Source organism: Athene cunicularia (genome assembly GCF_003259725.1).
Source record: "Athene cunicularia isolate RWA chromosome 9 unlocalized genomic scaffold, athCun1 chr9_part1, whole genome shotgun sequence".
In the NCBI taxonomy this organism is placed as follows: domain Eukaryota; kingdom Metazoa; phylum Chordata; class Aves; order Strigiformes; family Strigidae; genus Athene; species Athene cunicularia.
Window position 1 is genome coordinate 23,370,679 of NW_020799110.1, and position 15,750 is coordinate 23,386,428.

The 15,750-nt window shown below is 48.3% G+C and overlaps 1 protein-coding gene across 2 annotated transcripts; it reads right to left on the reverse strand.

The window, feature by feature from the left end:
- Window positions 1-1,110: 1,110 nt before the first annotated feature.
- LOC113483388 (G-protein coupled receptor 35-like) lies at window positions 1,111-14,973 on the reverse strand. 2 transcript variants are annotated; one of them, XM_026854913.1, is made up of 3 exons: window positions 14,910-14,973; window positions 5,466-5,645; window positions 1,111-2,080 (listed from the first exon to the last, which is right to left on the reverse strand). In XM_026854913.1, exon 3 carries the CDS (start codon window positions 2,041-2,043, stop codon window positions 1,111-1,113), a length of 933 nt encoding a protein of 310 aa, XP_026710714.1. In that variant the 5' UTR covers window positions 2,044-2,080; window positions 5,466-5,645; window positions 14,910-14,973. The 2 variants fall into 2 exon arrangements, with proteins under 2 accessions (XP_026710714.1, XP_026710713.1); XM_026854912.1 differs by lacking the exon at window positions 14,910-14,973 and adding an exon at window positions 6,339-6,427.
- Between the last annotated feature and the right edge of the window lie 777 nt (window positions 14,974-15,750).

Consider the following 15,750-nt stretch of genomic DNA (forward strand, 5'->3'; position numbering starts at 1 on the left):
AAGACTCTTCCACACTGTCTCCTGGAACATGCAGGTCGCATTGCCGGGGCAAAGTTCAGAGGCCATTTTGGAGACTTTTCAGTATTTAAAAAGCAAAAAGCACAGTCCCAGGGAGCATTTGAATAAGATGTAGGGCATCAACCCACTCCCCATCTCCCCTGAGTTTTCTAGGCTTCTGATTCATGGACAAATGAAACGTTAGAGGTGTCAGTGTAGGCAGGCTGTGGAAACCCGGACCCAGCTGTGTCCATATGTGGGGTTCAGCTGGGGGGCAATACTCTGACCCTGAGCTGTGTCCAGGAGAGTGAACCTGGGGGCCAGCCTGGTGCCACAAGATAAACCCAGGGAGTATCAGTGCACGGGTGGCAAAGGTTTAGACAGACTTAAAAGGACTTCCCATGAGTGGGAGCATCAGTCCGGTGGGGATGGCTGCTCTTAGGAGGTGTGTCTGTGCCAGGGCTCAGCAGGGTGGCAGGAGGATTCAGCTCTGAAATCTCTTGGACTTTGTGCTTTATGGCACTGGACAAATCTTGCTTTCAACCTAAAAATGTTCCTTTGGATCTGTCTGACCCATTGACTTGAAGGGGAAGGTCAGTGGTAGAGTCTAGGACCATCTACGTAGTAGTATCCTGGTACCACCTGAACTCCCTCAGCCCACCAAAAGAATAGGATAAAAAGAAATGGTATTATTTTAATAATACAAAACCCCTGAAATACATAATGAGGTAAAACATAATGTATTCTTTTGTACGTGTTGGCAATAAGGATTGATGGACTTTAGTTGCAAAATTAACAGAGAAACATACATGGGTCACCTCTCTTCCTGTAAGAGTAACAAGCAGGCACTGGAGGGTGGAATGGAGATGTGTTACTGACCAGCAATTACATACACGCTTTTACATATCTCTGTGAAATAAATTATTTGTTTAATAGAAACATACAGTATAAATCACAATTAACTCAGTAACGCTAAACCTAGCAAAGATCGTCCTAGAGAGAAAGCACAGTAGTTAGCCCAATAATGTTGAAGCTCTTTCTTCTCTTGATGTTACAGAGTTGTGGGGTTTTTTGGGTTTGGTGTTTTTCATCCCCCCTGCCCCCCACCTTCCTTTAGCAAGTGTGTGTCTGCAAGGAGTGGGTTTGATCTGTTTTTTCAGTTCTGGATTTGGGCAGTTGAAGGGCTTCACGGAATTCCTTGGTCACAAAGTAGTAGCAGATGCTATCCAGGCAGCAGTTGGACGTGGCAATACACCTCGTCACAGTGGAGAAGTTCTTCATAACCTGGAGCAGGAAACAGGTAGCTCCGATGCTCTCCATTATGAACCTAGCAAGTAACCCAAGGTAGGCTGGCAGAAAGCATATTATAAATACAATCAGATTTGCATAAATAATGTGAACAGCTTTCTGAATTAATTTCTTCTCTGGTGAATTTGTGTTCAGCTGCCTCTTAAGGTTCCTAATTACTTCTGTGGAGCAAAAAATCAAGATTGCTAATGGAACAGTAAAAATGAAGAAAATGGAAAATAGGCTCAGAGTAGCGGGCACAGTGGTATCCTTCTGAAAGCAGAGAGCAGCGTGTCTCTGCCAAAGCTGTAAGATGGCAGCAATTATCACGGAGACCCACAGAAGCCCACAGAGAAGGGCAGCCTTTAAAGGAGACCTGAAGGTCCTGGCTTTCAAGGGGTGCTTTATGGCAATGTATCGATCAATGGAGATAAATGAAATTATGTAGATGCTCACTACCATGTTGATAAAATACATTGCCTCTATAAACTGACAGAGTTCATCTCGAGTTGACTTATTCCAGAGTAAATAAGCCATGGAAGGCAAAGTGCAGATGACAAAGAAGTCTGCAAAGACTAAATTGATTACATACACCCTGGTTTCTGTCCACTTCTTTATCTTACAGAAGAACACCCAGAGAGCAAGGACATTAAATAGTGCTCCAAAAAAGAAAATTATGTTATACAGAGCAAATTCAATGAGACGAACATGGTGATACAGTTCTAGATTTGTGACACTGCAGTTGCTGGACACATTCATTGTCCTGATGTGTAGACGTTGTATGATGTTCTGAGACCTGAAATGGGAAAAGACATGGTAAGACTTTACTCCTACCTCTTAAAAGATTCATGGCTCCTATAAAAAAGGGTATTTAAGTAAAAATTTACTTTGTTATGAATGTGAATTTGAGTCTACAAAGCTGACTCTCTGAGTCAGCCTCTAACTGGGATGCATCCTTTGCGGAGCTTTGTTTATGTTTACTCAGTTTATGAGTAGGTATCTCAAGGTACACTTCCAATGGGACATGACAGACAGCCTTTATTAAATAAGGGGATCTTGAATGGGGGGGGAGTCAGAATAGCACTTAGAAAAGCCCTCATAGATAGTGGGGGCATCTTGTGACAATGTGAACACTAATTTGTTAAGTCAGGCTGTGCAGAAGAGGTAGAATTACCTTTAGCTTGGTTTTGAGCTAGGCAGGGGTTGAAGCAACCCCAAAGCCCAGCACAATCCATGAGCAAAAACTCCTACTGGTTCTGCTGACTTGGGAGACAGACTAGGGGAATGAAGGGCTGCAAGGACATAGCAGATGTCACTTGGCAGACATCTTCATGCTCTGGCTTTAACTGTGGAGGTTTCTGAGCCTTTGGGCTGCCTTGAAAATCTGGAGCTCTTGATCCAGGTTGAGGAAAACAGCTGAATCTGAGTTCCTGCATCCCAAAGGCATGCTTGAAACTCTAAGGGAGTGAGTGAGGCATGTTGCTCTCTACCTCCTTGGGAGGGGAATGGGGGGTGGAACGATTAACCCGATTTTAAACCCATTTGTTCCAGGAGAGAGTACAAGTCTAAGATCTAAAGCAGAAAGACACAACACCAGTACAAACAAGGAACTTGTCACTAATGGCTGCATTAGATGGTTCCTGCTCGTGGCAGGCATCCTGGCACCTTAGGAAATCCATGAGATGTAAGTAGTACATCTCTGTCACACTGGCTACTAGATGTTTTGTATTGGTTGCGTGAAGAGTGTGAGTTCATGGGCCGATAAAAATCAGCTTTCTCCAGACCCCATCCTGTGCAAAGTGGCTCTATGTGATGTGCGCACGGAACAATTCTGTGAACTCGTGGTTCTGTGTATATGTCACTGAATTTCTGTTTGCATCTAAATGCACTTTGGAAAGAATTTAATCTTTTAATTTAAAATAAGCTTTTTACCACTCTAACAGGAGAGTGAAATGGTGAGGGATCTGGTGAAATCCTACAGCTTTCAGAGGTGTAGGAAGGGACACCATGACTGAATATGTTAAGCAGTTATTTGCCTCTGCAAGCAATGCAGACCTTGTGGTCAGTTGGTGAGGGCACTGCCTGCAAAATTAGACTTCAGTTCTGAAGTAACTGATGAACATACAAATAATTCAATTGCTGGGGGGACATGTAAATGTCTTGGGCCCTAGCAGACACTAATGTGACTCCTGCATAGAGACCTCTCCCAGTTCTTGTGTGCTCACGTCTGGGTTTCCCAACAGAGGCTTGCTGCTCGCTGCCTGCACCCTGGAAGGAAGGTGATGGCTGTCACCCAAGTAAAACCTCTCTGTAAGTAGCAGCAGGGAATCACCTTACATCATGGGCTGAAGCTGCCACATCATTATGCTCATTAAGTGCATGAGTCAGATGTCTTTGCTGTCATGGCTGACGCCTAGGTTGCTTTTCACTGGCCCTGGTCTGCAATGCCGGCAGCAGCCTCTATGCTGAAGTAGAACACAGGCGAACCACGCTGGTGTACTCTGCATCATGAAAGGGCTCTGGCCAACACCACCTTTGGAGCTGGAAATGTGGCCCAAATGCAGTCCCCAGCATCACGTCTCACTAGTGCTCTGGGCTACGGGGCAGCCCAGAGACTGGGGGGAGGAGGGAGGAAATGAGCAGAGGGTTTTAAAGCAGGCCACATAGCATAGATAGGATATGTCTGAGCATAAAATGTCTTTAAAGAGATGCAGTTTGATAAGCTACCATATCCTGTGGCTGATGGAAATTTTTAAGGTTGGGTAGATGCAATGGCTGCAGCATCAGAGGGGCTAGGCAGCAATCTACAGCTGTGAGAAAAGCACGGAGATGGCTGTAAACCAGCATCTTGCTGCTGCTGCTGGAGGACCAGGAACAGGCTGGAGCTCAACAAAGTCGCCAGTATTGTGGAGTGTGTCCTGCTTTCCTTCCACTATAGACTGGGGAAACCTGATCCGCAGCTGTTCCCCACCATGGAAACTGGTCACTAGCTGGGGTGGAAGGCCAGGGCTGGGCTTATTTCCTCCAGTAGCTCAAGAAGTAGCAGGCTTCTTCTGGACTCTTAACAGAGAATTTGGAGGGATAGAAGCAAGGCAGAGGCTGAAGGCACTGTGGGTGTTGCAGTAGCACCGTGGTGGCAAACATCCTGTGTTTTTTCCTGTGGGATGCCCATGGGGAAACAGGTGCACTAGAGGGAGAGTCCTGCCTGTAAAATCCTCCTCCCTCCTAGTGGGGTGGCTCAGAAATAATCAGGTACCAGAGGAACGACAGGTGAATGTGTTGAGTGAAATGACTAAGGACAGTAGGGCAGCCTTGGTGGGTGAGGGAAAAGACCTGAGACTGAGCAGAGGGAGAGGAAGAAGGAAAGTGGGATGGGAAGTATGGTATACAGCACAGCATCTTCTGCACCAACTGCCACCTCCATGGCAACTGGTCAGATTTTCACGAACATTTCTATAAATTGAATGGGTAGCTGTCAGCAAAGATTTAATGAATATACTGTGCTGATATGAGAATAGACAGGGCTGTACTCCACAGGCACTGCTGGCCAGGCCCTGGGCAGTGAGCTGACCTGGGAGGGAAGCACAGCCAGAAAGAGTGGGCAGACAAACTGCCTCTGTGGCAGAAGAGCCCTAGGTGAGCGGTTTTTCCTCTCTTTTGTTTCCAAATTGCATAAAGAAATCTGGAAACTACCTGTGCTGTCCTTGCTGTTGTTCATAGCTCTCAAACACAGTGATCTAAGGCACAGAACATTTTTCTTTTCTTCTTTGAAACAGGTGTTCTTTCCGGCTCATCTATCACTGCATCCTTTGAAAATGGTAATGTAGTAACCCTAACAGAACATCTTGAAAAGATGCAAGGGTTTACTTAGACAAAAAAAGAAATCTTCTGGAATCATTCATTTCCTGTGTTAGGATGAATTTACTTTCCAGTTCCCAGCTGCTGTGAGGAAGTAATATGTTGTGATCTTCCAGGTGAAGTACCAGGAGGATACCTTGGAGCAAGAACAGAAACTGAAAGGCTCACAGATTGCGATCTATTGCATAGACCTCTGCATTGCAGGGACTGCACTGCCCTGCAGAAACCAGGCGTCTAAGCCTCCTCTTCCTCCTCCCAGACACAGCAGGACCCTGAGCAGCAGTTCACAGAGAGTAAGAGAGAATGAAACAAAGTGATGTTACCTGTAGGTTTAACGCCACAAAATCAGCAGCAGGTCCTGCTGGAGGCAGGGCATGTACGGGCTGTGCAGCCGCACATCTGGGCCAGGAGGAGCAGGGCCAGCCGAGGCACCTGGTGGGGCTGCATGCACAGGACACCAACAGCTCACCCGTACTTGACGGTTTCTATAGCACCTCCTCCTCCTGCGTGGGAGAAGATTTCATGTTGGTTTGGTTTTGAGTGTCAATCGGCTGACCAAATAAATGGTGGCAATACTTTCCAGTGAGGTAGAAAGTTGTGTTCTAAAGTGGTGTGTTCAACAGCTAAGCAGTGGTACTCAACAACTGTGGATTTGAAATGCTGTGCTGAAACCTAAGCTAAGCAAAACCAAGAAGATGCACTATCTGGAGGTGCAGGGGCCTCCGACTGAGTACTGAATGGAGTCATACTTGCTTGCACAGCTCTGGGTGGGGAGGTGAACACACTGAGCATCTTGGCATGTAGCATAGTCTCTCTCTAGGCTGGAGAAAGTCTCCCCATCCCTCCTCAGATGGACACTGCTGCACCCAAATGGCCCCTTGGAATGGGTTTGGTAGGTGGGGCAGGGATGGAGCAGGAGATGGTCACAATGGGGCCAGTGGAAGGGCTCCAGCCTGCACTATTCCCTCAGCACAGGTACAGCCAAAGCACCTGAGAGCTTCAGGCTGGTGACTGAACAAAGACCTTGGCATCTCACATGGATGATGAAGAGCTCCACTTGTTAGACACTGCATTGACAGAAGTGGAGGGAGGAGAGTGAGCTGTAAGCCCCAAAGGGTCAGTGATGGGCTATTTAATTGGTGTCAATAATCAGCGTGCAGCATAGCTAGTGGGGAATTGTCTTACTGCCCACTTACCCTTAGTACCTGACCAGCTGTAACACTTCTTCTTTGCAGTGATGCCAATGGTGGTTGGCTGCTCATAAAATAGCACGATGGGTACTCTTCTGGCCATGTGAGCTGTGAGAGAAGAGAAGAGAAATCTGCTGGCTTGAGCCCAGGGGTGAGAGCACACAGGCACTGATGTGGTGAGTGAAGGATAGCAGGATGTCAACATGGCCCAGACGTCAAGCAGAGGAAGCACTGCAGCACAGCTGTCCAGCAAGACTGTGCAGGGGAGAGGACCCGGTGGAAGAGCCTGAAGATAAGACCCACTTGCTCTGCTCCACCACAAGCCTTACACACCTTGCAGCCACCCTATAGCCACAAAGATGTGTGTGCCAATCACAGCCCTCAGGAGGCAACAGGGCATCCAAAGCCCTCAGTTTGTTTGTCACCAAGGACAGACCATCAGTGTGTAAGGCAGGAGCCATGTAAAATGTGTCTGAACCACATGCTGTTAAAGACCCTCAGATACCATCTGGCATTTGTGAGGTGTTGTGGCAGAAGAGGACAGGGAAGCCTGATGATATGAAAAGTTGCAGTGGATCTTAGAGTCACAGCACAGAAGAAGGACTGGAGGGTCACTGCAGGTGTTTAAGGCCAAGAAAGATCTGTGTGAAGAGAGCCACAAAGGAAAGGCTGTGGGAGCTGCAGCTGCATTTCCCGAATAGGCTGATGCTGTAAGTTATTTTTGACTGAGAGCCCAGGATAATGGCCTTGTTCACAGAGTGGCTGAGGTTGGAAGGGACCTCCTGAGGTTTACTACAACCCCTTGCTCAGAGCCTGTTGCCCAGGGCCATGTCCAGTCTGGTTATGAGCATCTCCAAGGATACCTGTAACCTGTTCCAGTGTTTGATCACCCTGAAAGTAAACATTTTTTCTGTGTTTAAATGGACTTTCCTGTATTTCAGTTTGTGCCCATTGCCTCTTGTCCTCTCATTGTCACTTCAGAGAAGAGCTCTGTCTTCTTTACTCACTCTGATTGCGTGTTTACACACATGGATAAGATCCTTGTGAGCCTTCTCTTCTTCAGATTGAACAGTACCAGCTCTTTCAGCCTCTCCTCATATGAGATGCTCCAATCCCTTAATCATCTTTGTGGCCTTTTCTTGGACCTGCTCCAGTAAGTCCATGTCTGTCTTGTACTGGGGAGCCCAGCACTAGACACAGAACTCCAGATGTGTCTCACCAGTGCTGGGTAGAGGGGAAGGATCTCCTCCCTTGACCTGCTGGTGATGCTTATCCTACTGCAGCCTAGGATGCTGGTGCCTGCCTTTGCTGCAGCGATGCATTGCCGGGTCATGGTCAGCTTGGTTTCCACCAGGTCCTTCTCTGCAAAGCTGTTTTCCAGACAGTCAGCCCCAGGCTGTGTGCTGGTGCCTGGAGTTGCTCCTCCTCAGGTGCAAGACTATCACTGCCCCTTGTTGAACCCATGAGGTTCCTGCCAGCTCACTTCTCCAGCCTGTGAAGGTGACTCTGAATGGTGGCACAATCCCCTTGTGTATGATTGACTCCCCTCAGTTTTATATGATCTGTAAACTTTCCGAGGGTACACTCTGTCCTAGCACCAGGCCATTATTGTTTGGCATCTTCACTGTTTGCCTCAGTTTCCCTCTTCAAGGGACCCTGGTAGGGACTGGCCTCCAGCTGGACTTCATGCTACTAGTCTCAGCCCTTTGAGCTTGGCAGTTCAGCAAGTTTTCGGTCCACCTCACTGTCCATTTATCTAGACCATACTTCGTCACTCTGTCTCTGTAGGTATTATGGGAGACTGTAAGGCTTTCAACACTAAAGTTGAGAGAAACAACATCCACTGCTCTCACCTCATCCACCGAGCAGTCTTCTCTTTAGAGGCAGCTTATCAAGTTGGTCAGACATGTTTTGTAAATCTAGTCACCTTCTTGTCCTTAGTATGCTTTTAAATTATTTCCAAGAGGATTTAATCCATCTCTTTCCCAGGGATCAAGGTGAGACTGACTGTCCTGCAGCTCTCTGGATGCTCCTGTCTGCCTTTCCTGAAGATAGGGGTGACATTTGGGTAAATCAGCAGTGTTAAAGGGAAGAGCACGCTGTGAGTGCCAGCTCACATGCAGACCTAGCTGTAAAAGGAGAGGAGATGAGCAGCGGTAGAAAATTCTTTTGGGCAGGGAAAATAAAAGGAGCAGGCTAAGCTTTTCTATGGAAGATGTCAGCTCCACCTCTATTTGTTGCTGTCCAAAAATCTGGGTATAGTGTCTGTGACAGGAGCAGTTTCAAATAGAAGTGCTGTACTGAATGTGCTTGCTGCAGCCCCTCAAAGCTGCAGAGTGGATGCATGGACTGAGAGGAAGCAGAAAGGTAGGGAAACATCCATCTTCCAAACAGGTAGACAAGGTTTTGAACTCTGAAATGCTAAGTGGACAAAAGCCACAGGCCAGAGGGGAAAGGAGCAAATACCTCTCTGGGGCTTTGTGAGGGATGATGCTTCAGGGCGACAGTATGCTTCAGTGTCTGATGGTGTGGCATGATGGAAACATGCAGTGGAAAACCATTAAAGCATGGTGCTTTCCCTTCCAGGGGAAACTTGTCGATAAGTTTGTTTGTGTCCGCAGAGTGTGAGACAGCATCAAGATGAATCACGCGAGTGTCAGCTCTGCAGAAATGCAGCTGTCAGCCACAGCAGCCAGACTGCGCCTTCCTGAGAGCTGGGGGTGTCGAGCCCACGGCCCCACCGTGGGAAGCGGCTGATCCCCCGCCACGCCTGTACGTGTGAGCTGTCACCCAGGCAGAGCCAGGGCGTCAGAGCCTGTTGAGCTCTGCACCCCACAGAGCGAGTGTTGCACACCCTGTTGAGGGGCAGTTGTGCACCAGTGGGGCACTGGTGTGGGAAAAGGTGGCAGCGTTGGGTGCTGCCATGGGGCTGGGCAAGGTGGCAGCTCACCCCCACACGCTGCCTGTGTGAGCTGCCAGGGTGACCCCCACAGGCAGAGCGCTGGGCAGGGAGACACACAGACAGCATCACAAGAGTAGTGGGAGGGGCTGAGCGTGGCCTCTGCCACCTTGAGGCAGAGCTCCTATGTGAAACATGCCAGGCACTTGTGAAGGTTTGTCCATGACATACATGTGCAGTGCTAATGCCCCAGTGTGTCTCATCCTTCCTCCTCCTCTTCATTGCAGCTCAGTTCACTTTCCAATCCTACCCGCCACTTAGACACAAATGCCTTCATGGAAGGGGTCTCAAGACTGTTGAGTTGCCCCTGATACCAGCATACGCCTTCCCAGGGCAGTATGCTGGGCTGGCAGCACAGCAAATTATTGTGTTGAAAAGTGTCTAGTGGGTCATAGGAAACATCCAGGTTGCCACATACACACATGTGCAAACACGTCCTGCTGTCTCGGTGCTAGACAAGTGAAACCAGTCTGCAGAGAGCAGGTTGCCCCTGTGCATGCTGACACCACTGTGTCCCACACCAAGACAGCTGTGGCCACCACCCATCACTCCCAAAGAGGTCCCTTCACAGCAAGGTGGGCACCAGAGCTTTGGTTTCTCCTGCTCCCTGTGTTTGCAGGGAAGGCAAAGCCCTCAGCCTTGGCTAGCTGCATGCCAGTGGTGCCCACACTCACGGTGATGTACAAGCTTGGTGAGGAGCCCTGCTGTGTGAGGCAGGACAGTGGTGAGCAGTGACTCACGGGTCACACGCCTGTCACCCACCTACACGCAGCTGTGGTTGTCTCACTGCATGGTGGGGGCCAGGGAGCTCCTGTATGTTGGTGTGGCCCATGTGGTGGGCACCTGCCCTGATGCCTGCAGGGCACAGAGTTGTCCCTAGGGGGGTCTGAACACAGTTTGGGGCAGCCTGTGGCAGAAACCCTGTCCATAACCTAGGTCATCATCAAGTGAGCTGTCAGAAGGGTCCATCCAAGCTCTGTCATCCACAAGCAGGTTTAGGAAGACAGGTGAGAGACAAGATGGCTGAGTATGCATCCTTCCATCTCTGAGAGACAGAGATGGGGTAAGAGCTGCAGTCAAAAATCAAGCTGTGAAGGGACATATACCTCTTGCTGGCTTCTGTCAGCAGAACAGACTGCCCAGCCTCCATTAGGTGAGTCAGAAAGCCCTGAGAGGTTCCCACATGGTTTGGTGACCCCCTCAGATGGAGACAGCAGGATGTTGTGGGTCACCTGTCCTAGCACTGAGCCCCAAGGACTGGCTGAGGTAGGTGCAGAGGGATCCATCCCTGGCTGAACTCATCCAGAAGCTCTGCTCCCTTCACAGACTGGGGAGAGCAGGGTTGTCCCCCGGGGCACAGACCCTTCCAGCCCTGTGCTGGGTGGCAGCATCTGCGGTTTGTGTTGCAGGGTACAGCCTTTGGCAAGCAGAGGCAGAGATGAGCTTCTCCAGAGATAGTGGCTGCAACAGTGTTGGCGCAGCCTTGTGTGCTGCCATGAGCATGTGGGAGGCTACAGTTGGTGGTGGGGACTAAGAAAGTGGTGGCTGGCAGTGCCAGGAGACTGAACTCAGCCCATGGAGGAGAAGGGAAGGAGTGGTTTGTGGCAGAGGATTGGAGGTGCAGGTGAGCAGCAGTTAATTTGGAGGTGGTGGCCTAGGAAAGAGCCCTGAAGAGGGATATAGGCCAGGAGGGTGAGATGGCTGGGGGAGAAGACCGTGGGTGTAGGGACAGAGATGGACACAATCTGGCTGTAAGGTCAGGACTGATATGCTTCACCCTGTGTAATGGCTAAAAGTGGCCAGGGGACAAAAAGGCATGGCAGGAGAAGACCTCTTGAAGGGTGGCAACCAAACAGCACTGGGAGAAGGTTGGTCTGTGCCAGCAGGGCCAGAGGCACCTGCCTGCAAGCAGTGTCTAGCCTGGACACAGTGATTCATTACTCCAAGGAAGACAGGAGAAGGCTTTGCATGCCAAGTCCTCCTGAGGACCTGTATATTCTCCTGGCATTTTTCACCAGTCTCCTACCAAATCTCAATGCTGGAGGATGTCAACCTAACACAGACTCCATCTGGTTGTGTTTTGTGAAAATGTAGTACACTAAGCAGGACTAGATGATGTGGTTTTGATTGTGGTGTGAAGCAGGGGGAACGCCTACATGGGATGATGCAAACCTTCAAGAGACAGCCTGGGTGACCTTTGAAGGTACCCCCTTTTCCATGACAGCAAGGTACAGGGGTGGCTAATCAGCATGCCATCAGCCTTCTTGGGTAGCGGTGTGGTTGGCACAGCACTGCTCAAGACCGTGAGCTAACCTAGAGCTAATGGTGCACTGCGCACCCACAGACATGCAAAGTGGAACAGATAGAACCAGCATAGAGAAAAAGTCAAAAGTAAATGATACAGGGCCATTTTCTCATTTTCAAAGTCACCACTCAGGGTCCCATGTCCTCAAATGATATGGATTTCTGCCAGACAGACCCAATACACCCAATGCATCATTAAACTGCAAAACTTTTGCTGCAGGAGGCCAAAGACAGGAAAGCCGTCAGAGGCTTCACAGAGGTACTGGGGGAGGAGTGTTCCATAAACATGCATTTTTCAGAAAGAAAATTATCCCATCATTTAAGAACTAGCAATGACTCAGCAAAGGAAAGGTAACAAATTAGATTTGAATCCATCTCGCATCATTCGTGAAAGATGGTGATGCCTCTGTACCAGAAAGCTGCAATTTCATCTAATCTGTTTCCATTTCCTGACATGGAAAACAAATTTAGGAATACAGTTTAATAATAAGTTTAATAAATGAAAATTTAGGAATAGCTCATTAAGCCTTTGATTCAATATTTTCAGAAGGCCAATGAGGTAACTGACTCCAGAGAGGGAGGTTAAGCAGAAATTACTAGTGCCAAGGAGTTATATTTTAATATCTTCTTCATTACTGCATACCAGAAAACCACGCATGTTTCTGCTGGAGAGGTGAGCCATGCACAGGAAGGGAGCGGATAAGCAAAAAATCCCAGAACCGCATGAAAAAGCAAAATAAAACATGACAGTAATGACTGGTTAAGCATTCGTGTCACAGCATCAGACAGGGCACTGCCTGCACACAGCTGGTGTCCTCAACAGGCTGCACCAAGTGGGAGGCGGAAACCCAGCAAAGAGCATTTGGTGGAGGGTCCCTGAAGCACCAGCAGTCAGAGACAGCCCCTGCTACCGGGACAGGCTGGCATGGAGGAGTCACTGGGTGTTGATTTCCACCTGGTCCCCCAAATGCCATGGGTGACCTGTACCAGACTAGTGTCACTACAAGACCCCACAGGTGAAGTCCTGCCTGGGCTCAACCACGCCATCGAAGTCAAAACTGTACGTGAGGCATATGCTGTGCCCAGCTAAGCAAGGGAGCTGACAGCAGAAGGTGGATGCGACAGGACTGTGCTGAAGGATTTAGTTTATCCCTCCTGCATGAACTTTATGCCATGCACACACTGTGAGCACCTGTCCCAGCTCCAATGAAGATCGATGTCTCATCAAGGATTAAGAGGCTAAATACTTGTTTCCTATTAGAGATACATCAGATCAGTCAATAACATTACCCAGCTCCAAAGCACTGGGGCTAGAGGGCACACCGGCTAATGATGACAAATGGGTTTTTCTTTCCTGCTACTGAGCATTCAATATAATTAAACTTTGCAAATGGAATAACAGGATTTAAAGCATACCCTGAGCCTGCTGGGTGATGTGAGCTATAGATCCATCTGTGCATTTACAGAAAATGTAATGTGTCACTGATTGGATTGATTGGTAACCTTTGCAGGATTGCCTTTTAGATTAAAAGATTAAGTTGTTCATGTTTGGTTTGCTTTTCAGGACAGGGAAGCATATAAACATACCTATAAATGTCAACCTTTTCTTCTTCTGGAATTGTGCTGACATGTTATGCTCAGAGAATAAAACAGAAGAGCAAAGAACATGAACTTGGCCGATGAGCAGAGGCTCTGGGAGATGAGCATATTTCCCCCTTGCACAGACACAAAGTAAGGAAAATGTGGTTTGGGAAGTTCAGTTCCAGACTTTGCCATTGGAGTTTAATTTTGAGCTTAGACAACTTGGCTTTCAGCATCTCACAGTTAAAACAGGTGAGAGGGAACGGAGCCGAAAGCAAGGCACCCACTGAGAGCCACTAATTTGCACCAAGGCATTTTCTTAATCACTCATTTATTCTGTGTTATTCAACTACTTGTCACTGGTGAGAATTCAACGCAGCATGACACTAAAAACACCCGGCTTCGTGCCACAAGCCGCCTTTTGACGGAAGCTCTGACAACATGACAGCTTTGCTAGCATGCACATGCCCTCGCCCTCCATGGGTGTCCCGCTTGAAGGCCTCCGTGTTGACTAGAAAAAAAGAAACAAAACCTGGGCAGGAAATTTTGCCAAAAAGACACCATCCAATGGTGGTGGCTGCCCTCCTTCCCAGCCCTCATCAGCACTGAGCCAACACAGGGCTGTGCAGAACAGCAAGCTGCAGGTGTCAGGGGGTGCATGAGTAAAGGGAAAAACCAATAATCCCGTAAAGTTGTGCTGCCTCTCACTTAACTATGAAGTTGACTTGATGGCTGGGGCTTTGCTTTGCTCCATTACATTTCTTCTGTGCAATAGCCTTTTACCACAAGTTCCTACTCAGGAAAGCAGCAAATTTCCCCACAGGTCCTTTGTGCAATGATCTGACCACAAAGCATTTTTCCACATACTAGTGACACAGACCCTGAGCCTGCAGATAAAAAACCACACACCTTCTTACAACTTCAGTGCTCTCTTCTGCCTATTCAGGGCAGGGTTTCACTTGGCATTAGTCAAGTGGCTTCTAGACCTGCCCCAGTTTTGTTGCTGTAATAGTCACAACAGCTTCTTATTTGGGTCCTCCCCTTTACCTCTCCCTAGTTTTAACAGTTTAAGTACTTTTAATGGTTTAAAATACTCATTTATCACTGGTTTTGGAGTAGGAAAGACCTCCCGTGGAGGCTGGTCTTCAGGAAACATCACAGGTATCTCCTCACTTCTTTATTGAGCAGGGCCTGTCAACGAAACATAGTGATGTGACCAACTCTGCTAGCACTTGTCCAGTTGCTTCAAGAGACCTGAGATGGGTTAAATCACTGGGCACCTCTCGCAGTGACGGGCCTGTGTTAGCAGATGCGTGCTAACCATTCAGGAGATTACGACATTTGGGTTGCTGGGAGTCTCTGTCCGCTGCTGACGTCATCACCACCGCACATGTAGGAGCTTGTTAAGAAATCCCCATCTGAAACCTGAGGTTTAGGGTTAGGGTCATTAGGGTCGTTAGGGTTAGGGTCATTAGGGTTAGGGTGCTGCTGGCACTGTCTAAAATGCATGCTCAAAATTCACCCTCTAATACAGTACTTTACAGAGAGCAAACCCATGAACCCTTGAGTCATGCTGCAGCAGGAACCGCTGGGGACACATATGCTGCTGCAAGTTGCTGATGCAACTTTGGACAATTGCTTCTTTCCAACAGCCCCTCAAACATGCCTTATTCATTTTGCTGAAACACTATCTTTTTGGTGTTTTGACTAAGATATGCAGCCACTCTACTCACCACGGCCTTGAATACAGTGTGGTGTGTCAAGCACACAGATGAAACCTCCCATGTAGTAGTTCTCCTCTTCTCCTTGAAGTAAAAGGTCAAGGAAAAAAACACCTCTTCTTCTGCTGGTATTACCAGAAGACATACAATAAAGTTAGATGTGATATTTATATTTGCCTCCTAGACCCTTATGTTTAAAAACTTGAAGGTACAGGAAGTAATTCTCCATGAGTTACATTAATTTTTAAAGCTATTTTCCACTTTGCTACAAGGTGACAGATTTCTAAATGAGTTTTATTGAAACTCTGGGGTGTTAAAATACAGTTATATTAACGACGTGCCCATAACCCTTACTCACCATAGGAAGAAGGCCATTGATCCCAGGTGGCTGTGTCCACCTTAGCCAGGTCAGCCTGTGTGTATATTCAGTGCGACGGCTCTGCACACTGCTGAAGGGGCACCAGCCGCACGGACAGGCTTTCCTTCAGTGTGAGCAATCCCATGCCTTGTGCCGAGGATTCGGCAGCAGCAAATACACCAGGGTGAGGATGGAGCGGGGCCCTGGGCACAGTGGGATGGGAAAGCTGTGGCAGGTACCTCCAGCATCAACCCTGCCCCAAGGCCTCCTGCCCTCTCACCCCACACCACTGTGATCTGCTGCCCCATGGCCCCTGTTTGTCTCTTTTTTTTTCCATTGTCAAACTGTCGTTTCCAGGGGAATTGCTTCCTTTTATTATTGCTAAAGGTTAATGCACAGGCAGGGGGCTCTGAGCTGCCTTTGAGCAACAGAGGACTGCTCTCCCCCGCAGAAACCACCATTGCAAGAGAAGCTCTCTTCTCCAGGACTGTTGTT

Bases quoted from the DNA above. Each gene is read 5' to 3' on its own strand.
- LOC113483388 (XM_026854913.1), bottom strand. From the start codon at position 2,043: ATGAATGTGTCCAGCAACTGCAGTGTCACAAATCTAGAACTGTATCAC.